The 26,276-nt window shown below is 43.5% G+C and overlaps 1 protein-coding gene across 2 annotated transcripts in view; it reads left to right on the top strand.

Moving 5' to 3' along the window:
* Positions 1-26,276, top strand: part of FHOD1 (formin homology 2 domain containing 1) — a 302,110-nt gene that overhangs the window by 271,128 nt on the left and 4,706 nt on the right. For both annotated transcript variants that reach the window (XM_029608780.1, XM_029608781.1), the window contains exons 18-21: positions 1,567-1,757; positions 4,279-4,471; positions 13,526-13,685; positions 24,820-24,996. In XM_029608780.1, coding sequence (XP_029464640.1) covers positions 1,567-1,757; positions 4,279-4,471; positions 13,526-13,685; positions 24,820-24,996 — 721 coding nt within the window. The remainder of the gene's footprint in view (positions 1-1,566; positions 1,758-4,278; positions 4,472-13,525; positions 13,686-24,819; positions 24,997-26,276) is intronic.

The raw sequence follows: 26,276 nt of genomic DNA, 5'->3' as shown, positions 1-26,276 counted from the left end.
GAAATCGGGGTGTGGCCAGAGGCCTCTGACACAGCGGCCATTGCCGCTGTGTTGGAGGATCGCTGCCTCCCCCCGTTCCCTCCCAGGTTGCTCCGAAATCTGGGCAGAACCAGAGGTCTCCGACACAGTGGCCATTGCCGCTGTGTTGGAGGATCGCGTGCCAGCAGGCTGCCAGCGCATGCAACCTGCGCCTGCCTGGAGGCAGGTTTGGAAAGACTTTTGGGGGGGTTAGAGTAGGGCTGGGGGGGGGGGGGAAGGTTAGGGGAAGGGGGGGGAAGGTTAGATTCCCTACATTGTGGGCCGGATTTTAAAAGCCCTACATGCGCCTTCCCCCTAACCTAACCTTCCCACCCCTTCCTCTAACCTTTCCCCCCCTAGCCCTACTCTAACCCCCCCAAAAGTCTTACCAAACCTTTTGCGCCTGCTGGCAGCCTGCAGGCGTGCGCAAGTTATTAAATCAGGGGTTGGCGCGCGCAAAGGTGTGCACAATTGTACACCTTGCGTGCGTTGAGCCGTGCTACCTTCCCCCATTCCCTCCCAGGCTGCTCCGAAATCGGGGATTGGTCAGAGGCCTCTGGCCCTGCCCCGGACTGCCCACACCCCATCCCCCTCCCCCGCCCCTTTATTAAAGCCCGGGGACTTAAGACGCGCCCCAGGGCTTTACGCGCGTCGCCGGGCCTTTATAAAATAGGCCCAGCGCGCATTACCACACCCCCCCCCCCCCCCCGAGATTTAAATTCCTCACCCCTGTCTCTAAAAACGCAGAGACCGCATTTTCCGACCTCCTACCAGCCTGTGTGTTAATCACGAGATGATGATTGAATTATGCTTGTTTATGAAAGAGACGAGAACAGTACAGTTGAAGCTAAATTTCAAACCTTTTCGAATTCAACTGGTTTTCTATCTGTGAAACAAATTCAGGACCTTTGGCTGAAGGAAGGTAGATTGAGTGCTAGATGCATGGAACAGCCTCCCAGTTGAGGTAGCGGGGGCAAGAAAAGGTACCTGAATTCAAACGCTCATAGGACAAGACCAGTGGTAAGAAAACAAGAGATCCGGTAAAGTCCTGTAGTACTGCAGGAGGTAGGCAAAATGAAGGCGCCTGGTGGTTTTCGTCTGACATCGTGTGGCGTGTTTCAGTTCAAATAGTCATTTCAAGCCGTATCACATCTAAGCTATTTATTTCCATTTTGATATGCCTGCTTTTCCTAGAAAAGGCATAAGGTAGATTACATGTGAATTGCAGTAAATATGTCTGGGGGTGGGGAATGGAGTAATGCAGAACTTATAAGTCGTGTTTGCCGATTTCATAGTAGAGGGAAGAGGATACCTAGCAATCCGATAAGAGATGGCCAATAAAAGCGGAATACTGTTGACTTGAAAAATGTAAATGAACGGGTCCCTACTGCATTCAGAGGAGGTCTGGATTTAATCTGGATGGGCTGGCATCTCCCTACTCTTGTCACTCCCACTGTCACTCAGCACTTCCTGCAACTTAACCCCCAAAGACACTGCTTTTCAGGTCAGCCAACAGGGAATCCTTTTTTTTGCTTTCTATTTTCTCAGGTGGATTTTGAACAGTTAGCAGACAGCCTGGTGCAGTTGGAGAAAAGATGCAAAATATCATGGGAAAACCTAAAGGTGATAGCAAAGCATGAGAACAAGCCCAACTTAAAGAGAAAAATGACTGACTTTTTAAAAAGCTGCACTGAAAAAATAATTATTTTAAAAATCATACATAGACGCATTCTGAACAGGTACGTTTGCTGCATGCAGAATTTAGTTAAATAGTTGAACATTCAAGAGGATTTAAGCTTGGGAATGAGAGGGATAATTACTAGTTCCATGGTTGTGAGGGAGTTTGCCTTACTGGTTGGATGGCTGGATGTGAGAAATGCCTGTGTGGAATAACTGGCTTTAACGGGCAAATTTCAAAAGCCATTTACCCATGTAAATAACTGGACATGTCAGCCTCTGCCAGGCTTTCTCTTGCGCTCTGTCTGTCTTGCACATCCTGGCTCTGCTCGTCTCACGCTCTCTCGCATAATCTTACCCTATCAGTCTCTCTCTCTCTCACATATCCTGGCCTCACCAGTCTCACACTCTCTCTCTCTAGTACATCCTGGCCCTGCCAGTCTCATTGTCTGTCTGTCTCTCTCATAACCTTGCCCTGCCAGTCTCATGCTTTCTTTTCTGCACATCCTTGCCCCGTCTGTCTTGTGCTGTCTCTCTCATACATCCTTACCACGCCAGACGTCCGCCTTCTCTCTCGCACATCCTGACCTCCTCCCCTTACTCTCTCCCTCATTCTCACACATCCTTGCCTTCCCAATCTCACTTTTGAGCTCTCACACACGTCTTGGCCCTAGCAATCTCGCAGTCTTGCTCTCACTTTGTCTGACTCTCTCTGTCTCTTGCACATTATGGCCCTGCCAATCTTATTGTCTCTTGTTCACATAACCTTGCTCTGCCAATTTCGTGCTTGCTCTCACTCTCTCTTACCTGCACATCCTTGCCCCACCAGACTTGCTTTCTCACTCTGTCTCTTGCACATCCTGGCCGTGCGGGACTAACTTTCTCCCTCTCTCTCTCTTGGACATCCTGGCCCTGCCCATCTCCCTATCTCTCTCGCTTTCTCTGATTATCTGTCTCACACATCCTTCCACTATCAGACTCTCTCTCTCCCTCTCTTTGTCTCACTCATCCTGGTCCCCTCAGTCTTTTTCTCTCTCTCGTACATCCTGAAACCCCCCCCCCCCCCCCAAGTCTCACTCTTGCATGCTCACTTTCTCTCTCTCTCTCTCTCTCACATCCTGGCCATGCCAGTCTGTCTGTCAGCCTGACCACACTAGTCCCTCTCTTGTTCTCTTTCTCTTGCACATCCTGGCCTTGGCAGTCTCTCTCTCTCCTACACATCTTGGCCCCACCAGTCTCTCTCTCTGTCCTACACATCCTGGCCCCACCAGTCTATCTCTCTCTGTCCTACACATCCTGGCCCCACCAGTCTCTCTCTCTCTCTCTCACACATGCATCTTGGCCCCTCCAGTCTCTCTCTCTCTCTCTCTCTCTCTCCTACACATCCTGGCCCCACCAGTCTCTCTCTCTCTCTCTCTCCTACACATCCTGGCCCCACCAGTCTCTCTCTCACATGCATCTTGGCCCCTCCAGTCTCTCGCTCACATGCATCTTGGCCCCTCCAGTCTCAATCTCTCTCTCACATGCATCTTGGCCCCTCCAGTCTCAGTCTCTCTCTCTCTCTCTCTCACACATGCATCTTGGCCCCTCCAGTCTCAGTCTCTCTCTCTCTGTCACATGCATCTTGGCCCCTCCAGTCTCTCTCTCTCTCTCACATGCATCTTGGCCCCTCCAGTCTCTCTCTCTCTCTCACATGTATCTTGGCCCCTCCAGTCTCTCTCTCTCTCTCACATCCTGTTCCTAGAAGTCTCTCTTTCTCTCTTTAGAAAATGTGCTCACAGAGAGAACTATTACAGATCTTTAAAGGATTTTAAATCACTTCTTCAGTTACTACCTTCACTCCTCCCAATACTCCATCCAATTAGTAGCTCCCTCTTCCTCCAATTATTCCCCTGCTCCTCTCCTAAAAAGTACAGCAGCTAGGTGAGTGCTTCTTCTCGTAGTAATCCTCCAAATATTCCCTCCATCCAGTGTCCTTCCTTTGCTATACTGGGTGCCTGATGGAACTTTGTGTGCCTCTCTTTCTCGTTCATGCCAGTTAGAACCCTTGCAGGAGGGCTTCGTAGCGGTTGTGAAGAAAGGTCTATGTGGTATCCAAAGCTCATGTGTATTGCATCACATTAGTAGTATGAGTGCCATATTGCATGATGTCTGAAATTGCGCTTTGATGGTTGTGGCGAATACAACTGCTCAGCTTCATCTCCGTTTCCCTCTGGATTTAATAAGCATCATTATGGTTGACACCGTATACTATCGGCATGGACAGATTTAGGATTTTGCCACTCCTAGGCATTTTTGGTCCTTTCACCTCCCCACCTCCTATAAGAGTCTGTTTAAGGGCAGCAGAGGGCTGTTCTCTGCTGAATGAGATTTAGCGAAGATGAAAGGCGGCAAATCTTAGCCAGCCTACAGCCCCAAAATGTTTGCTGCCCTAGGACTGACTATCGGGTCTGTTTCCTTTCTGCAACATGTATTGCAGACAAAGTCTGCTTCTGTGCATCTCTTTTTAGGAATAAATTGGAAACATTTCAGTTTAGCCTATCTTAATTTTCCAATGATTGCGTTTATTTTCATTGTGTCCAGGTTTCACTCGTTTTTACTGTATCTGGGTTATCCTTCATCTACTGTGAGGGAAACTAAAGTTACTAGTTTTTGCAAGATCATCAGCGAGTTTGCCCTGGAGTACCGAACCACCAGAGAGAGGGTCCTGCAGCAGAAGCAGAAAAGGGCAGCTTACAGGGAGAGGAACAAGACTCGTGGACGAATGATAATGGAGGTAGGATAGGTCCTCAGAAGTGCCCTCTTACTCATTCTTTGAATGCTTAACGTATGTATTAATTTGTCTAGATAAAGTGTGTAAAACCTCAAGTAAAATAATTAGTACCTAACAATACTCTTTATCTGTGAGATGTTCTAATGATATTCAGAACTACAGAGTGAAGGTCTAGATTCTGAGCTTTTCCAGAATGAACATATCTTACATGAATTATTTCCAACATTTCTGGAGCTTGGCAGTTTCCTCATGTTGCTCTGAGCTTTCCCACTGAAGTCAGAACTTAGCCTTTACTGAGGCTATGGCTCCATGAACCTTTTCTGCCTTCATTTTAGCACCTTCATCCCCTCCCCCTAGCCCTCCCGCTGAAACCTGACGTGCTTAATTGTCAGGGGTCATCTGTTGGTATTGGCTGGGACTCCCTCCTCGCAGGAACTGTATATATTGTCTTCCAAGCATCCCTACCCCAGTCAGCCCAGGGAACAGAATTCAGACTCTGGAAATGAGCTCTCATCTCCCACAGGGCAGCCGGCAGCACTGCCACTGAGCCATCCCTTCAGAACAGCAGCATGTTTTGCTCTTTTGTGAAAACTAATGTGGATATGATGAAACAAAACCAATTGCAGAGCAGAGTATTTTCGCATATTCAAGTGAAGCAACTCATTGCAAACCAAAAGCTTGATGGGTAAGTAAATCAACATCACAAAGAATACTAAGTTTTAGTAACCGTCTTGGTTCTGGAAAAAAGTGAGTTTATTTGTAGGTTATGATGATATCTTGTATTAGACTAATGCAATACTCAAAGATGTTACAATGCATGAGCTTTCAGATTGGAAGAAGAGATGCATATGGTCTCCATCTCTTATGTACCACAGCATCTTTGATTCTTCTTACATTTTCTGAAAAAAGATATCAACCTGCATCAAAAGGAGTGTAGCATATTGTATTCTTTTGTTTTCAATTTCTATACCATGAGCATCAACAGCAACCTAGGTGGGAAGATCAAAGCCTTGAAAACTGACAAGGCTAATTGGCTCAATTTAGCTTCCTAAATCTCATTAAGTGGCTACATTTAGCCAGTCAAATTCAGAGTAGTCCTCCATGCAAGCTTAGATAAGGGGGCGAAAGATAGGCAGCTTGCACTGATTTTATTTATGTGCTCTTACAATCCACAAATCCAAAAAGATTAGTGTGACGAAAAAAGAAACACTCATAAAACCAACAAAGAATCAAAGAAAATCAAAATACACAATGTATGCAACATAACATAAACAATCATATACCATTAATCAAAAGTGTTTCTCAAAAGGGCCTAACATAAAATATACAACATAATTTGATATACATATAGGGGGTCCATATTCAGCCACTGTGTGGTTATGCAAATTAGCCGAAGCAGAGCGAGGAACCAGGAACAATCCAGGAACCCAGGAGGGAGAACAAGCAGGAGCGCTGAATGTAGAATCTAAAGGTGAAGTAGTCTTCCAGCTGCTGGAACAGAGCCAGAGAGGAAAGTAGGACCAAGCTCTCGGAACTGACAGATGAACTTGCCTCAGTATAAATACAGGTCTGTACAAGAAACAAGATGGCCACCAGGGGAAAACAAGGGGTGCTGGATTGAAATACTAGCTAGATAATCCACAATAGCTCACAGCACCACCTACAGGCCAGAGGAGGATCCAGCAATGGATCCTTACAGGTGGAGACTGAATGCTGACATGCTCAAGAACTGCAGTGAGGTGCTTTTGAGTCTCCGCGAGTTACTCCACTGCTGTGCCAGACTCCTGCAGTCAGTTCAGGCCCCTTTCAACTTCTCCACCATCATCTGCATGCCTTGGGCAAAATTTTCCTCAGATACTGGCTCACGGCCTGGAGCTGATGCACCAGTCACTGAGCCAGGCTTAAGAGCTATTGACAAGTCAGCATATGATGTGAAGGGGTTGAGGGGGGTCTGGGCCTTCCTCAGCCGGCAAGGGCTAGCCAGCTTGAGTCTCTGCAAACCTAGATCCCGGGGCTAAAGGGGAAGGAGACCCTATTGAGATGGGGAGTGGGATGGTTTCTGGAGCTGGTTCAGAGCCTCCTGTGGGGGGGAGGAGGAGCTGCACTACCACTGCTGGGTCTGCTTCTGGTATGGTGGTGGAGGGAATGGCAGTGGTGTGGCCTGCTCTTCCCTGGCAGTGGCAATGGCTTCAGCTTCAGGAGGGGTTGGGCCTTCATCATTGTTTTTCTCCTCTTTCTCCACTTCTTCCTTTGATGATGATAAGGAGGAAGTGCCATGTGTGAAGAGAACTCAAAATGTGTGTCATGAGCTCAAATACTCCAGGGTGTGATGTACACAATCATACAGGCAGGCATAGAGCATTCCTTTTCTAGAAGAGGTGAAGGCAAAGGGAAGTGTTCCTATCTGCGGGATGGCAAGGTCATATAATGATTATTTGAAATACAGAAGTTTCAGTTCAGCAGTATTTTATTAGATGGTACCTCACTTGTGATATGGGCTTAGGGTAATTAGGGTTGGGTTGTGGCCAAGGGCCATGATGCAGCACTTAGTGTATGGATGTTTCTAGGATAGGGGGTATATACTTTCAGTGATAACAAACTTTGGAGTGGGTTCGAACACCCTGAAGAGTTTACGGCTAGGCTTAAAGGATGCCTTCCAAGTAGTACTTCATTACAGTGCTGCCCATGACCCAGAGAAATGCCATGCTCAAAGTATTTTTGCATGAGGGTTTGCTTAAGTTTAAGGCAGAGACAGGTCTTGCTGAGTGGTAGGCCAATATTGTGGCTAGTGATGGAAACAGGACATACGTAGATAGACCATGTGAAAATCTCCCTGATGAACCTACCTCTGGCCCTATCCCACCTGGCAGGCAGCCAGATAAGTTATCCCTTTCATTTCGAGCAGAGCTCCCAGACCTTCTTTTCAGGTTCTCAATCTATACGGAGAAATAGAAATACAAAGTTTAATGTGCAACTGTAGCTGATACTATGACCTCCATATTGGTATGTATCTATATTTTCTACTGAAATTTGGAGTGAGTCTCTTTGCACTTCCTTTGTGCACCTAGATGTGATGTTCTGCTACCGGGTCCAAAGAACCCCAGGGACACTCCATGAACTGCCACCGTACCCCTTTACATGAGGGAGCAAGCTGGGCAGTCCAGCCAGTGGGAATATCCCTTTCCTGAAATAAGAATATGCCATACTGGGTCAGAGCCAAGGGTCCATCAAGCCCAGCATCCTGTTTCCAACAGTGGCCAATCCAGGCCATAAGAACCTGGCAAGTACCCAAAAACTAAGTCTATTCCATGTTATCATTGCTAATGGCAGTGGCTATTCTCTAAGTCAACTTAATTAATAGCAGGCAATAGACTTCTCCTCCAAGAACTTATCCAATCCTTTTTTAAACACAGCTATACTAACTGTACTAACCACATCCTCTGGCAACAAATTCCAGAGTTTAATTGTGCGTTGAGTAAAAAAGAAGTTCTCCGATTAGTTTTAAATGTGCCACATGCTAACTTCATGGAGTGCCCCCTAGTCTTTCTATTATCCGAAAGAGTAAATAACCGATTCACATCTACCCGTTCTAGACCTCTCATGATTTTAAACACCTCTATCATATCCCCCCTCAGCCGTCTCTTCTCCAAGCTGAAAAGTCCTAACCTCTTTAGTCTTTCCTCATAGGGGAGTTGTTCCATTCCCCTTATCATTTTGGTAGCCCTTCTCTGTACCTTCTCCATCGCAATTATATCTTTTTTGAGATGCGGCGACAAGAATTGTACCCAGTGTTCAAGGTGCAGTCTCACCATGGAGCGATACAGAGGCATTATGACATTTTCTGTTTTATTCACCATTCCCTTTCTAATAATTCCCAACATTGTTTGCTTTTTTGACTGCCGCAGCACACTGAACAGACTATTTCAATGTGTTACCCACTATGACGCCTAGATCTCTTTCTTGGGTTGTAGCACCTAATATGGAACCTAACATTGTGTAACTATAGCAGGGGTTATTTTTCCCTATATGCATCACCTTGCACTTATCCACATTAAATTTCATCTGCCATTTTGATGCCCAATTTTCTAGTCTCACAAGGTCTTCCTGCAATTTATCACAATCTGCTTATGATTTAACTACTCTGAACAATTTTGTATCATCTGCAAATTTGATTATCTCACTCGTCATATTTCTTTCCAGATCATTTATAAATATTGAAAAGTAAGAGTCCCAATACAGATCCGTGAGGCACTCCACTGCCCACTCCCTTCCACTGAGAAAATTGTCCATTTAATCCTACTCTCTGTTTCCTGCCTTTTAGCCAGTTTCCAATCCACAAAAGGACATTGCCACCTATCCCATGACTTTTTACTTTTCCTAGAAGCCTCTGATGAGGAACTTTGTCAAATGCCTTCGGAAAATCCAAGTATACTACATCTACTGGTTCACCTTTATCCACATGTTTATTAACTCCTTCAAAAAAGTGAAGCAGATTTGTGACGCAAGACTTGCCTTGGATAAAGCCATGCTGACTTTGTTCAATTAAAGCATGTCTTTCTATATGTTCTGTGATTTTGATGTTTAGAACACTTTCCACTATTTTTCCTGTCACTGAAGTCAGGCTAACTGGTCTGTAGTTTCCCAGATTGCCCCTGGAACCCTTTTTAAATATTGGGGTTACATTAGCCACCCTCCAGTCTTCAGGTACAATGGATGATTTTAATGATAGTTTACAAATTTTTACTAATAGGTCTGAAATTTCATTTTTTAGTTCCTTCAGAATTCTGGGGTGTATACCATCCGGTCCAGGTGATTTACTACTCTTCAGTTTGTCAATCAGGTCTACCACATCTTCTAGGTTCAACGTGATTTGATTCAGTCAATCTGAATCATTGCCCATGAAAACCTTCTCCGGTACCCCAACATTCTCTTCTGTAAACACCAAAGCAAAGAAATCATTTAATCTTTCCGCGATGGCCTTATCTTCTCTAAGTGCCCCTTTAACCCCTCAATCATCTAATGGTCCAACTGACTCCCATACAGGCTTTCTGCTTCGGATATATTTAAAAACGTTCTTACTGTGAGTTTTTGCCTCTATGGCCAACTTCTTTTCAAATTCTCTCTTAGCCTGTCTTATCAATGTCTTACATTTAACTTGCCAACGTTTATGCATTATCGTATTTTCTTCTGTTGGATCCTTCTTCCAATTTTTGAATGAAGATCTTTTAGCTAAAATAGCTTCTTTCACCTCCCCTTTTAACCATGCTGGTAATCGTTTTGCCTTCTTTCCACCTTTCTTAATGTGTGGAATACATCTGGACTGTGCTTCTAGAATGGTATTTTATAACAATGACCACGCCTCTTGCACATTTTTTACTTTTGTAGCTGCTCCTTTCAGTTTTTTTCTAACAATTTTTCTCATTTTATCAAAGTTTCCCTTTTGAAAGTTTAGCACGAGAGCCGTGGATTTTGCATACTGTTCCTCTTCCAGTCATTAATTCAAATTTGATCATATTGGGGTAGATTTTATAAATCTGCGCACACGCATACTTTTGTTCGCACACCAGGCGCGAACAAGAGTACACGGGATTTCAATAGATACGCGGGTAGCCGTGCGTATCCATTAAAATCCGGGTTGAGTTAGTTGGTTTTTTTTTTTAAAGTGGCACCTGCCTATAAATTAAAGGATGAGCTGGGGGTGAGTGGGCGAGGGTTGGGAAATACAAACACTCTAACTTCAGTTAGTCAGCCAGAGTGACTCACTGCTCTCTTGATTAACAAATGTTGGTACCTATTCAAACCAAATCACACTACCTCAACACCTTTCCAAGGTGAGTAACTGAGCTGAACTTTTCAACCTTTTTACTTAGGTATACACTGCTCCTAGCTTATTTTTAGCTTCTGGCCACTTTTTGTGGTTTTTTTTTTAATACAAACACTCAGTTCTGCTTACTAGTTGCCTTACAGACTTTTAAAAATAAACACACTACCTATTGTTTACTAGTTGCCTTATTGACTATTTAAAAATACAGTCTAACTTGTTTATTCACTTCCTAATTGACTATTAAAAGAACAAACACACTAAATAATATTCCCAAATAGTTAACTTTGCCCCAATACTTTTAAAAAAGACAATGTCCCAAGCAAAAACTTACGGATTCCTTTCAGCCACCAGCAAGGTGATCCTCTCCTCTCAGTGCTCCCACTGGAATGTGACAATCGAAGCTTAACTTAAGTTGAGAACCTGTGACGATGATTTTATTTGCAAAAAACAAAAAAAGCATTTTAAAAAACTTTTAGAAACCAATGATTATATAAAGAGCATAGCGAACATTCGATACAGCGTTAAAAACACCTGATAGCTCTTGGGGGTGAGAAATATGCCTTTTTGTATGATGGTCTCTTTTATAGCAGGATATACTTGAATACAACCGTGTAAGCTTTTTTGAGAAGAGTTATGTTGTGTATAAACCTAAATCCGTCACTGGGGGCTGGGGGGATCTTGACTGCATTATTTTCAATGGGCAGGGGGGAGTGGGGGGGGGGGGCATGCAGGATATTGAAGACAGAGTTGGGGGGCTGTCACCTCAAATCGCACTAAATCTATTTTTAAAGCTTTTGGGGGTCGGGGCTACCTTAAGTGGTGGCCCTGGTTTGAGCCAGGGGTCAACCCTGACCCTCGCTCAACAGCTTCTTTTTACCATGGCAATTTTTATTTTTTGGCAGTGGCCCTTTCAGGCGATGGTGGTCCTTTGAGGACGGGGCCACCATCATATCTGAAGGGGCCACTAGTCACATCCTTTTGTGCCGTGGTGTTTTGCTATGAGACAGAAGAACATGCCATCAATCTGAGAGATTTTTTCGGGGGAGGGGCCCACTCTCACTATGCCACTCCCCTGATATTGGGACCTTCCCACGAAAAAACATCATGGTTCTAGGTGTAAGTTTGTACCTGACGCAATGAAGGTAAAGTGTCACAAGGGGTGGCAGTGGGAGTTGAACCCTTGTTCCCCTGGAGCTCATTGTACCTTGGAGAGGGTTCCTGCTGCTGAGGCGCTGCTGCTGCTGCTGCTTCCACTGTCTCCAGTTAGACCCTGAAAAGGAAGTCACTATCCATGAAAAGGTTGGCCTACCCCTCCCATTGCTCTTAGAGCCTTAGAGGGGATGAAGAGAAAAAGAGGACTACTATGACTTTTTTTTTCTTGCTATTGTACTAAAGACAGTGACTTTATGAGAGACGAAGACAAAGGAACAGTTTGAGCAAACTTGGTTCTCCCAAAATGGTTCTCCGCATTTTATATATTTGGGTCCAAAAGAAGGCATTACATTTATTTATTTTATTTTTACTTTAGACATTTTATAATACCGTTCACAGCGGTTTTCAAAGTGGCATTCATAGTTATATCTAAACAGACAAACAAAGGCTGGTTACAGCGTTGTTTTCATAGACAGGCATTAATATTATCAAATGAAGTTATCTAGGATGTATTAATAATTGACCTAATCTCTAAGGTAAAGAGTGTATGGTGAATTAAATCGAAATGATGGTCTTCACATTATGTTCGGAATGTTGTTTGAGATCTTTTCTCTCATTTGGGTTTATCTTCATGATTTGATTATTATTCTTTTTATTCTTAATGTCTTTGTGGATCAGTATGTTCTGCAGTTTTTAGGTTATATCGTAAGCATTTTTAAAGAGCTATGTTTTTAGTTCACATTTAAATTTCTTTCTATCTGGTAAAATTCGTAACGTCTCAAGCAGTGAATTCCAGAGCTTTCGACCTGCTATGGAAAACACACAAGCTCTTATTTGCATGTGTAGATCATGCAGTGTCATGTGCAGGGCATTCACAGAACATAACGACAGCTAGTGGGAAAGGTTTTCCCTTCTAATGCAGCTGGCCTGCTGTTCAGAGTAGCTGCACAGGATCTGCATCCACCACTGGTCTAAGGCTGGCAATGGTATGGCAGCTCTTCACAGCCACCCAGCCTGGCACCTGTCTTGCCTGTCCTTTGCAATGGATGTGGCCAATTGACAGACGGTATAGTGTTTGAATTCCTCTAAATAGGACTCTGAGACTCCTCACTGTTGTCTTCTCTTAGATTATAACCTCTAGAGCAGGGTCCTAGAACACTGTACTTGTTTGTCTTCTGATTGATTTATTTATTTATTTATTTATTTATTTACTTTTATTTACCGACATTCGTGAAACACATTATGTTGTAAAGTGTATTTGTTCTCATGTCTTTTTGTATGCCATACACATGTACCATCTTTTAATACTGGTGGTAGTTTATAAATTATGATTTAGCCTCTCTCATATAAATATACCCCAAAATGCTTTCAAGGCATGACAGATATATGATGATATGTTTCAGGGAGGTTTTATAGTAGAATAAAGGAAGGAACAATGGAGTCGGGAGAGAATCTACATATGCAAAGGTAGATTTTACGACCTGCGCGTAGAAGTCAATGTGCGTGCGGTTGCCGGCGCACACACATGGGGCGCGCTGATTTTATAATATGTGCTCATAAACACGCGCATGTTATAAAATCGCCTACCCATGCACACATGCGTGCACGGTTTTACATCAAGCGCGAATCCTGTCTCGTTCGCATAAGGAGGGGATTTTAGTAGGTATGTGCGGCCACACCATAGGCCCAATTCCCTCTTCTCTCCCTGTTCGCCCCTGTAAAGGAGCAAACTTCCTAAACCCCCTACCTAACCTGCCACCCTTTTACCCTATCAGCCCCCACCCTTAAAACCCTGCTGGCTACCCTGGATTTTTTTGTTTAAATACTTTCCCGCGGTCCGTAGCAGCAGCAGTTGGATCCCAGTGCGCGCTTCTGCGGGACTCTGCCTATTGGCGCTGTCTCGGCCCGCCTTCGCCCCGCCCCTTTCTTCTAAATCCTTAGCAATGCACGTACCTGTGAAAATACGCGCGGCCCAGCCCGCATATAACTCCCTGTCGCTTTGAAAATTGGCCTCGTAGTTTGTAGATATTGTTCTTGACTGCACACAGTTCAAATGAAGTGTACCTGATTATCTGTTTCAGACAGAGAATTTTGTCAGTGCCACAGGCAGCACAGGAAATAGTGTAACTCCGTCATTTGCTGCTGAGCTGGAAGAGGAGACAGGCAAAGGGCATGAAGACATGAAGAATATTCTCATATTATCAGCAGAGCCCCAAATAAGACGTAGCAGAGGAGTTAGAAGTAAGTTTTGGGGTTTTTTTATTTGTTAGTTTTAATTAAATTTGTCTTTGTTTTAATAATCTTTATCTTTTTTGGAATTTGAGTCCCAAAGCTGTGTGTCTGGCCTATGTACCTAAGGAGCAGCACCTTCAAAATGTTTCATCTTTGAATGATTGTTAACCTTTACCTAGTCCATTACAATTGTGCATACTTGGAGAATCAGTTTATTGTTTGGATATATATAGTCAAGCCTAACATAGTAAAGCAAGTTTGCTTACCTGTAAACAGGGTTCTCCATAGACAGAATGAGTCAGCCATAGCACATGAGTGATGTCATCTGACGCGCCATCATTGGCCCATCTCTCAGAGCTCCGTAAAAGCTTTAGGAGCATGAGCAGGAATTTTGTGCATGCACGCTGCCTTGTAAGCAACTCGGTCTCTGCCAGAGCTTAAGCTTTAGTGAGGTAGTTGACACTTCAGGGAGGCAAGTGGCTATTAAGTATGGCAAATTCATTCCGCTGTCTATGGAGAATCCTGATTACAGGTAAGCAAACTTACTTTCTCTGTTGATAAGCAGGCATGAATCAGCCATAACACACGAGGAGTTCCAAGCTAAGGGTTGCATTATGGAGCAATTACTTAAAAGACAACCTGATCCCACGGGGTGGAGAGCGGACTACTGGGTGGTGAACAGGCTGCATAGAATTGCTTATCCAAAGTTACTGCTAACCAGACAGTAATGGTATGTGATGGTGTGAACAGATGACCAAGTAGCAGCCTTGCCTGGGTCTTCATTGGACATGGCCCTGAGATCGGCCACTGAAGTTGCCATGGCTCTCACTTGATAAGCCTTCACAGTGTCTGTAATTTCTAAGCTACTCTGTGCATAACAGTGTGCTGTACCGTCCACTAGCCAATTAAACAAAGTTAATTTGGCAAGTTCCCTTCCCAGTTTATTGAGATTAAAGGAGACAGTCGGTTGAGAAGCTTGAAAGTGAGATTAAATCATCTTTAGGTAATATGTCAGGGCTCTCTTACAGTCCAAGAAGTGGAGAGCCTGTTCTCTTTTGCATGCAGGTGGTTTTGGAAAGAAGATTGGCAGCATAGGAGCTTGGTTGATGTGAAAAGCGGACACTACTTTCGGGAGAAACTCAGGGGCCAATGCAATATCGGGAGCTCAGGTCAGGGTGGCACTAAATGCACGGCTGGACAAGTGTTTTGGACGTGCTAGACTTACACCCAATGCAATCCTGAGATCAGTGCATCCAAAACGGGCGCCCAAACCAGCGCATGGCTAATAGTGCTCATCACAGGTAAATTCCATGTAGATGAGACTATTAGCTATTACCGAGGGATTCAAAAAATGCGCCCATTGTAACACGGCAAACTTAACACCAGCCCATGAAATGGCATTAAGGTATGCCACGATCAAGGGTTCAACCAAATACAAATCTGGCTCTCTGTGGTTTCTCCTATTAGTATCATCGTGATACAAAGTAGGAGGAACCACAGAAAGCAGCATCATGCAAAAAATAGTCTTGGGAAAAAAGAAATTCTGGACACTCAGTATACACACACAATATTCAAGGTCCAGACCATGTATATTGTGCGGCCAGCGGGAGAAAACGGATGCTCATATTGAGCGTGTGTTTTCCTAAGCTGCACTGACAGCCACATCTCCTGGACGCCCGATGCCGAGGAGGGGCGAGGGATGCAAAGCTTCCCCTAGTGCCTCCATTTTTAAAGGGCAGCTCATTTTAATATTAAATCGGACGCCCAGGAGAAAGTTAGGAAAGCGGACGCGCAATCCTGAGCCCCCGTTTTATGCGTGCCAATGTTACACGGGCCTATGTGGGTGAGTACAGAAAACCATCTTGTTGTGAAAAGACTTCAGGTATGATGAGCAAGAAACCAGAGCCTTCAATTCACTCCTCAAGCCAAAGTGACAGCTGCAAGAAACACTTTCCAGGGGAGGAAATTCACATCTACCAACTTAAAAGGTTGGAAGGAAGGTTTCATGAGTTGAGCAAGGACTGCATTGAGTTCCCAAGACACTGGAGATTTACTGACTGGTGACTTGGAACGGAGTCCTGAGGGGGAGGGGCACCACTAAACACCAACAAAGTGATTTTTTTTTTAAATCAGGGGGGTAGGGGTACTGGGGGGGGGACCTATCTGCCCTGCTTTTTACGGAAAGTGGGGTGGGGGTGACCCTATGCCTGATTTTTTTTTTTTTTAACATTTTAATTGGATAGTGGGCAGGGGGAACCCTTAGTCATCACGCAACCATATACTTTGGGGGTTTGGTTGTTTGGGCCGCCTCGAGTGGTGGTCCTGGGCTGAGGGAAAGGGTCAGGTTTGATCCCCTGCACACTTTTTACAATTCTGGCTCCATTTTGTTTCCTATAGGTAGGCCCTTTAAGGCGATGGCGGCCGACATCGCATGTAAAGGAATCATGCCGCATTGTTTTGCCTCGAGACAAAACACGGCGATACAGCCGAGATATTTTTTCCCAAGGAGGGGCCCCACTGTCTCAGCTGTACCTCCCTGTGATAGTGGGGCCCCTGCCGCAAAAAGACATTGCAGCTTAGTGCATCCAGGCCTTCATTCATTCAATGTCTTTCAGAAATAATTTATAATGCAATAAAGAAAAAAGTTATTACTCAAAAATGCAGATTTATAAATATTTTTGTGCTGAATTTTCCCATCACAAGGCCTGGCCCCCTCCAGATTCAAACACTCTCCCTGGTTCTAACTTATGCCTTGAACCCCCTTCCTTCTTGCTTGATCTCTCCTCCCCCCTCGGGTCCAGGGCTATTTTTCTTTTTCTTTTTTTAATTCTTTATTTATCTCGTTTTACAAATTAAATATTATAATTTGTATATAAGAAATACATGGTTATACAGAGAAAAGAAAAAAAAATAAAAAGTTTAACATAACTAAATCACAGTATCATAATACAGACTCTGTATCCATTTAACCAAAAATCATTTTAAACAGGGGGAGATCCCATGTAATTAATAAGAGAGAATTATCACAACATTTAGATACAAGGAAAAGCCCTAACGCATAATTCCAGCTTTCATTTAATTTGAAACTATAATGGGAGTTTGGATCATGGACTTTTTCGCATCAAGAAAAACTCTTAGTTGCTCAACTGAGAAAAATATATATAATTCTGGTCCCTTTTTCAAAACACACTTGCAAGGAAACTTTAACATATAGGAGTAACCTAGATCAATCGCAGCTTGACGTAGAGTTAAAAAACTTCTACGTTTTGCTTGCGTTGTGGGGGCCAGATCCGGAAAAATGTTTACTGTCGCACTCATAAATTGGACTGGAAATAATTGAAAATACTTTTTCATAATAGCTTGAATATCCAGCCTAGTAATAAAAGACACCAGTAACGTGGCTCTGTCCATTATTTCAATAGATGAACTTTCTAGGATTTCAGTCAGATTTTCTTGCAAATTCGGTCTAGCAATTGGTGACCCAGATTTGGGTAGAAAATAACATTTGTTGATAGAAGGCATATTTTCCTGGGTAAAACCTAGTATTTCTTGAAGAAATATCTTTAATGTTGTAAACGGTATTTCTCCCAATACCTTGGGGAAATTTAAAATCCTTAGGTTTAGATGTCTATTGCAGTTCTCCAGGGTCTCCAGCCTTCTATCTAATGCTTCCCGGTCTTTGACTGTTGCAGCCTTAAAGTTCATATTTTCCTTATCTTTCCCTTCCAGAACAGAGACATTATGAGTTAAAACATTTACTTGAGATTGAATTTCTGTTGTAACTAAATCGTTTTGGGAAGTCGAGTGGTCCAGTTTGGCGTTTAACATGTTAACTGCAGCCATTAGTCCAGCCATTAAATCCCATATAGTGTCGAGCGTGACTACTTCAGGGCGTATCGGAATTGCTAGGGGTGTGAATTCAGGGGGTTCTCCTCGCAGCAGCTGCAGGTTTGCTGCTGGTGATCTCCCCCCCACAGCCCCTGTCTCCAACCGCGTACCTGAAGTTCCAGCGTTGTTGTTATTCACTTCACCCGGTACAGCTCCTCCTTGCACCGGTGCTTCAGTCACAGATCCCTTCTCTGCAGGTGACCCGGATGTAGTACTCTCAAACTGCGGTGTGGGGTGGGACAGCAACCCGGCTCTGAAAGTAGGTGCTTGCCTAAGATCTGGGCTCAACGAAGTCTCCTCCGGTAACAGTGGTCCTCTCTCCCCCGCTGATACAGTGGGCTCCTCGACTCGCGGGGTTTCAGCTGGAGGGCTCAAAAAACATGTTATCTCCTGCTGCATTATCGGTGAAGGCAGCGGTACAGTTGGGTACACACGTACCTTCCCCTTTCGCTTTGTGGGCATATGCTCAGCCGGTAAAAAAAATTCAAAAACGGCAGAGAGTCACTCGCTCTGAGCTGTGCGTGCGGCCATCTTGGATCCCCCCTGGGCTATTTTTCTACATCTGGTGGAATTGCCCTGTGGTCTTGCTGTTAAATAAATAAATAAATAAATGTTGGACCCTTTGCCACTCCACATCCACAGAAGATGCGGAGCCTCTGGGGATCCAGCCTGCTTGCTGAGAGAGAGGTGTGTGAGAGAGAAATGATGCGCGGGGGGGAGGGGAGGGGGAGTGTGTGGGGCTGGGAAGTGCCCATCTTATTGTTCTTGTGTGTATGTGTGAGGGAGGTTTTATGTTGGGGGGCTACCAAGCCTCTGATCATTGCCCATGTGTGTGGAGCTGCTAACGTCCTGTCATTGTTATGAGAGGAGGTTTGTTATGTTAGGATCCAAAAGGTCCAGAAAACAAGGTAGAAAAAAAAAAGCCTTTTCCTGTTCTTTTTTGAAGTGAGAATTTAGAGCTTTTGCTCTAGAAAGCAAAAATTCCTCTTTAGGAGGCTCAGGCCATGTCTTTATTAGTTCAGTTTGATTAATCACCCTGCCACAGAACTGCTCATGTTGACTTACAGTACATATAGTAACATTTAAATAATTGCCACAATAATAATAAAAGCGAGTATAGAAAACACAATCACCTAAAACAGGTCAAAGACCACAAATAAGATAATCAAATTTAAACTTGACCCTCACTTTAGTCACCTCTACAATCTCATCCTGTCATGCTAAGCCAACAATGCAAAGATTACAACATGGTATATGTGTGTCCCATCTACTAGGAAACAGCTAGCAACTCGCTTGTCCACAGCCATCTCAATCTCTTTTAAGCTTTCTCCTGCCCTATTTTTCCTTGTACTGAGAGACTATACTGATAGCTTCTATTGTCCTGCCCCCATATCCAAGCAGTTCAGACATTTCCCGGGAGAGAGCTGCCTTGTGGAGTCAGACATACTTACGGCACTCGGGTGCAATGTTCCCTGTAGGACGCGCACATCAGCTAGAGATGAGTGAGAAGAGATGGCAAAATGAAGGGGACAGAGAGAGAAGCTGAGATGAGAGAGAAAATGAGGAAGAAAGATGGAGCTGTGGTCCCTAGTTGAGGCAGTGGTAACAGCTCCCAGGGGATAGGGGGGATGTGAACAGCACAAGATGGGGACCCTCCCTCCTCACTTACAAAAGTTAGGTGTACAACAGCAGTGACCGGCATATGCCCCAGTGACAATTAGAAGAAACATTGCTCAGGTCTCCGCTCATAATTGAGCATACTGTCTCTGCATGTAGTCTCAAAACTGTGCAAATTTAACTGCTTTTCTTAGTTTTACTCAATTCCTACCAAACGGGTGCCTATTCCATGCATCTGCTAAAAAGTTATGGGATTTGGATTTATTTTTAAAATCAGATTATAATTTAGTAAGGATTACAACTTCAAAAATACCATAAATGATTGCTCGAAACATGTCTACGGTCCAAAAAAACAAGGCTTGACAATTTACTGCTATTGGGAGCTGGCCTAATGGCTCATGAGGTAAACCTGGGTTTGATTCCCAGGCTGGGCTTCTGTTTCACAGGTCAGCCAGGGCTGGGAATGCTACCAAGGCCGTGTTTATAGCTACTGATGGGAAGAAATCTAGGCCAGCAACAGCAGCACATAGACAGTTGTCTTTTTGCAGACCAAATGCATAATATCTGAATAAGTGGAAAAGGTGACAGCAAAAGCCAAAAAGATGCTTCGGTGCATAGGGAGAGGAATGGTCAGCAGGAAAAAGGAGATGATATTGCCCCTGGTGAGTCCTCATTAGGAATACTGTATGAAGTTCTGGAGGCCGTACTTTAAAAAGGATATAAACCTGATGGAGTCGTCCAGAACAAAGTGGTCTTTGTTCTAAAGCATATGGGGACTTACAAATCTAAACAAGCATATCCTAAAGGGAAAGGTAGGATAGGGGAGATATGATAAAGACCTTTAAATACCTCCAAGGTTTCCATGCAGATGGAGGATCTAAAACAAGGAGTCACGGGGTGAGGGTGAAATATTTCTTTACTGAGAGGATGGTGGCTGGCATGGAACAACTTTCCAGTGGCTTGGCTGCACATTTTACTTACTGAATCGCGCGTGCATACCTAATAGGGCCATCAACATGCATTTGCATGTTGAGGGCGCTATTAGGTTCGGCGGGTTGGACGCATGTTTTCCTCCCCTTACTGAACAAGGGGTAAGGGAAAACGCGCCTGTATCGGCCTGTTTTTGTGACTAGTGTGTTACTCTCTTAATAAAGTGACCCGCCAGCTGCAGAACAACTGCTGGTGGGCGACTGTAGTCTTTTGTGGAGCTATTCAAGATCGCACTAGAATCATTGTTTGCGGGTTAGCTGTTTATGTGATTGCACTGCACCGCTATGTAATACAAAAACTTGAATGTTGGTTCATTGTCTTTGTTAACTTTCAATGATTAATAAAAACAATTTAAACAAAAACTCAAATATTCACATTAGCCAGTTGCAAATGTATGCAGGCAGTTTTTGTGGGATCATTATCAAAGGCAACACACGCACAAACAGTCCCTTTGAAAATTAGTGTAAACTCTGCCGGTAAAAAGACTTGACATCAAAGCAAGCAGTTACAAAATGAACCAGATTTAGGGTCGATATTAGCTGGGGCCGTTGCCCATAGGTCCTGACCCAAGCACTGTGTTTGTGATGAATGATGACTGGGAGGAGGAGATTGTCATAGTGGTAAAAACTCTGGGTAGTTGCAGATAAAGGGGCAGATTTTAAGTTACGTGCGCAGCCTACATTTGTGCGCGCTACCCGGCACGCACAAACGTACACCCGATTTTATAACATGCGTGCACAGTGCACGCATGTTATAAAATCAGGGGTCGGCGCGCGCAAGGAGGTGCACAATTGTGCACCTTGCACGTGCCGAGCCGCGCAGCCTTCCTCCATTCCCTACCCCCCACCCCACCTTCCCTTCCCTTCCCCTAACTCTCCCGCCCCCCCAGCCCTAAGCTAAACCCCCCTAAAAAAGTTATCTTACCTAGTTATGGCCGGCCCCCGATCCCAGGCACAGCAACCTTGGACCGCCACGCCCCGCCCACACCCCGCCCCTTTTTCAAGTCCTGGGAGTTGCACGCGTCCCGGGGCTTTATGCACGCCACCGGGCCTTTTGAAAATAGGCCCGGCGCGCGTAACCCCCCCTACGCACATAGGGCTTTGAAAATCTGCCCCAAAAGCTTGTGGCTCTGTAGCTCAATTTTTAAACCAGTTCGAATTCAGTTGAAAAGAATAGGTGGAAAGTGCCAGGCTCCCTTAAAATATTACTGCTGTGTTTGTTGCAAATATTATTAAGAACATAAGAACATGCCATACTGGGTCAGACCAAGGGTTCATCAAGCCCAGCATCCTGTTTCCAACAGTGGCCAATCCAGGCCATAAGAACCTGGCAAAAATTGTCTATTCCATGTTACTTTTTCTAGTAATAGCAGTGGCTATTAGTATTTTCTAAGTCAACTTAATTAATAACAGGTAATGGACTTCTCCAAGGACTTATCCAATCCTTTTTTAAACACAGCTAAACTAACTGCACTAACCACATCCTCTGGCAACAAATTCCAGAGTTTAATTGTGCGTTGAGTAAAAAAGAACTTTCTCCGATTAGTTTTAAATGTGCCCCATGCTAACTTCATGGAGTGCCCCCTAGTCCTTCTATTATCCAAAAGAGTAAATAACCAATTCACATCTACCTGTTCTAGACCTCTCATGATTTTAAACACCTCTATCATATCCCCCCTCAGTCGTCTCTTCTCCAAACTGAAAGTCCTAACCTCTTTAGTCTTTCCTCATAGGGAAGCTATTCCATTCCCCTTATCATTTTGGAAGCCCTTCTCCATCGCAATTATATCTTTTTTGAGATGTGGCGACCAGAATTGTACACAGTATTCAAGGTGCGGTCTCACCATGGAACGATACAGAGGCATTATGACATTTTCCGTTTTATTCACCATTCCCTTTCTAATAATTCCCAACATTCTGTTTGCTTTTTTCACTGCCGCAGCACACTGTGCCGACGATTTCAATGTGTTATCCACTATGACACCTAGATCTCTTTCTTGGGTTGTAGCACCTAATATGGAACCCAACATCGTGTAATTATAGCATGGGTTATTTTTCCCTATATGCATCACCTTGCACTTATCCACATTAAATTTCATCTGCCATTCGATGCCCAATTTTCCAGTCTCACAAGGTCTTCCTGCAATGTATCACAATCTGCTTGTGATTTAACTACTCTGAATAATTTTGTATCATTTGCAAATTTGATAACTTCACTCATCATATTTCTTTCCAGATCATTTATAAATATATTGAAAAGTACAGGTCCCATTAGAGACTCCTGAGGCACTTCACTGTCCACTCCCTTCCACTGAGAGAATTGTCCATTTAATCCTACCCTCTGTTTCCTGTCTTTTAACCAGTTTGTAATCCATGAAAGGACATCTCCACCTATCCCATGACTTTTTACTTTTCCTAGAAGCCTCTCATGAGGAACTTTGTCAAATGCCTTCTGAAAATCCAAGTACACTACATCTACCGGTTCACCTTTATCCACATGTTTATTAACTCCTTCAAAAAAGTGAAGCAGATTTGTGAGGCAAGACTTGCCTTGGGTAAAGCCATGCTGACTTTGTTCCATTAAACCATGTCTTTCTATAATCTATATGTTCTGTGATTTTGATATTTAGAACACTTTACACTATTTTTCTTGGCACTGAAGTCAGGCTAACTGGTCTGTAGTTTCCCAGATCGCCCCTTGAGCCCTTTTTAAATATTGGGGTTACATTAGCCACCCTCCTCCAGTCTTCAGGTACAATGGGTGATTTTATTGATAAGTTACAAATTTTTACTAATAGGTCTGAAATTTCATTTTTTAGTTCTTTCAGAACCCTGGGGTATATACCATCTGGTCCAGGTGATTTACTACTCTTCAGTTTGTCAATAAGGCCTACTACATCTTCTAGGTTCACCGTGATTTGGTTCAGTCCATCTGAATCATTACCCATGAAAACCTTCCCCGGTATGGGTATCCCCCCAACATCCTCGTCAGTAAACACCGAAGCAAAGAAATCATTTAATCTTTCTGCGATGGCCTTATCTTCTCCAAGCGCCCCTTTAACCCCTCGATCAACTAACGGTCCAACTGTGACTCCCTCACAGGCTTTCTGCTTTGGATATATTTTTAAAAGTTTTTACTGTGAGTTTTTGCCTCTACGGCCAACTTCTTTTCAAATTCTCTCTTAGCCTGTCTTATCAATGTCTTACATTTAACTTGCCAACACTTATGCATTATCCTATTTTCTTCTGTTGGATCCTTCTTCCAATTTTTGAATGAAGATCTTTTGGCTAAAATAGCCCCTTTCACCTCACCTTTTAACCATGCAGGTAATCATTTTGTGTTCCTTCTACCTTTCTTAATGTGTGGAATACATCTGGACTGTGCTTCTAGGATGGTATTTTTTTAACAATGACCATGCCTCTTGCATGTTTTTTACCTTTGTAGCTGCTCCTTTTAGTTTTTTCCTAACTATTTTTCTCATTTTATCAAAGTTTCCCTTTTGAACATTTAGCATGAGAGCTATGGATTTTCTTACTGTTCCCCCTTCCAGTCATTAATTTAAATGTGATCATATTATGATCACTATTGCCAAGCGGCCCCACCACCGTTACTCTCTGACCAAATCCTGTGCTCCACTGAGAATTAGATCTAAAATTACTCCCTCTCTCGTCTGTTCCTGAACCAATTGCTCCATAAAACTGTCATTTATTCTATCCAGGAACTTGTATCATCGGGCATGCTAGAGAGATAATTTACCCAGTCAATTTTGGGATAATTGAAATCTCACCTTACTACCGCACTACCAATTTGGTTAGCTTCCCTAATTTCTCTTAGCATTTCACTGACCGTCTCACCATCTTGGCCAGGTGGACAGTAGTATACTCCTTTCACTATAGTCTTCCCCAACACAAGGGATTTCTACCCATAAAGATTCGATTGTGCATTTAGTCTCATGCAGGATCTTTATCCTGTTGGACTCTATGCCATCCCGGACATAAAGCACTACACTGCTTCCCGTGTGCTCCTCTCTGTCGTTGCGATATAATTTGTACCCCGGTATAGCACTGTCCCATTGGTTATCCTCCTTCCACCATGTCTCTGAGATGCCAATTAAGTCAATGTCATCATTCACTGTTATACATTCTAATTCTCCCATCTTACTTCTTAGACTTCTGGCATTAGCATACAAACATTTCAAAGTTTGGTTTTTGTTTGTATTTTCGTTCTGCTTTTTAATTGATAGGGATAACTTAGAATTTTTTAGCTCAGGTGAGTTTTTAGTTACAGGTACTTGGACTACTTTTCTTATTATTGGAACCTCACTGTTGGGATGCTCTAATTCTAATGCATCATTAGTATCCTTTGAAGATACCTCCCTCTGAACCATGTGCTGCTGAGTGACTGTCAGCTTTCCCCTTTGTTCTAGTTTAAAAGCTGCAATTTATTTAAATTTATTTATTTTTAACTTAATATTTATGCATCACAACTCTACAATTTAGTATGCAAAATATTTAAAATTTAGTGATAGCATTTTTGCAACTCATTTTATATTTAAGTTTACATGGAAGTTGGGTTCTATGTGATGATTGTTTTGCAATTATTTATGATAGATTTTTAATTATGATATTATTATAACAACTTTATGTAGGTATAGGAATATGTAGTCCTCCAGACTTTACTGAAGCTAAGGATGATGTTACAAGTCCCCCTACTGATGCCTCAGATGAAATAATGGATCGTTTGGTAAAGTCTGTCACGCAAAACCCTCATCCAAGGCTGTCTACAACCAAGGAACGCAAGAGATCCAGAGCCAACAGAAAGTCCTGTAAGTAACAGTACACATTATTCCAGAAGGGTAATAGCATGTTGCTTCTGATTAAAAAGATACTTACAGCACAGCAGTAAGCGGTCTGATCACCATAAGAAAAATGATGTTCCAGTTCAGAAGATTCACAATAACTTGAGAGATTGGCAGGATCCTCTGCTTGTGTCTTGGACTGGAAGAATAGCTATTCATAAAATGAATATACTGCCTAAGCTAATATTTCTTTCTCGGTATATCCCTTAGTCATTGCCTATGATCTTTCTTACAGCTCTTAAAGATATGTCGAGACTTATTTGGCAGGGAAAAGTATCCAGGATTAAACTGTGCTTCTTGTGGCAGACTAAGTTGAATGGTGGAACTGCACTCCCTAATTTGCAGGCATATTATTGGACATCCAGGCTAGCTAATCATAAGGATTGGCTGTGCTGCAAATATCAGATGCCCTGGTGATCTCTGGAGGCTGGGATGGTGGAGTCAGTATTTACGTAAACTCTATGGACACTAGATATTGGCTGCTAGATTTACAATAACCATCTTCTGGGGGGGGGGGAATCAGGTACATGAGCTGATTTGTTCTCCCTGTTGCTGATGTCCCCATGTTCTCTGCTTGTTAGCCGTGCTCTTAGATCTAACTATATTATTACACATATGGTGAGGACATGGAGGGCTTTCTGTAAGGGGACTGGTGTTGCCATTGCTCACGGATAGTCCAAATATTTCTATTTTCACTTTACAAGTGGACATGGATGATTGGTGGAAAGCTGACCACTTATCCTCTCAGCTGTGGGAGGATAAGTGGTGGGTTATGTTTGGATTTTTAAAATCAGACTATGAGTTGTGGGTGGAGTCGAAGGGTTTAGATGTTCATATCCGGGAGGCCCTACGTAAATCTGAGGACGTGAAGTGAAAAAGGAGGGCAACCGCCAGGGTTAAGGCTGTGCTGATGCTTGCTGAAGAAGGTGGCAGAGTGATTTCTTCCTTGTGATGATTCAGACTCTGGAAGGTAGGGCTCTCCTGATGGGATTGATTAATCAATGGAAGGCAGATCTTGGGCCGAACTGACAGAATGATTGGAAGCGCTTTATAGTCACAGAAGCGCTTTATAGTCACAGAACAGAATTAATATATAAGTTGCTACATGGAACTTATAGGAACCCACTCTTTTATGTTAAGTTTTCTCCCTCCTCTTCAAAGTTATGTTGGAGAGCGTGCACTGAGAAAGGGTCCTATCTACGCATGTGATGGTTTGTCGTACATTTTGGTCATAGGTAGAAACCAAA

Source organism: Rhinatrema bivittatum, chromosome 7 (assembly GCF_901001135.1).
Source record: "Rhinatrema bivittatum chromosome 7, aRhiBiv1.1, whole genome shotgun sequence".
Lineage (NCBI taxonomy): Eukaryota > Metazoa > Chordata > Amphibia > Gymnophiona > Rhinatrematidae > Rhinatrema > Rhinatrema bivittatum.
Note: the sequence above shows the minus strand (reverse complement) of the source record. Positions and strands in the feature narration are given on the sequence as shown.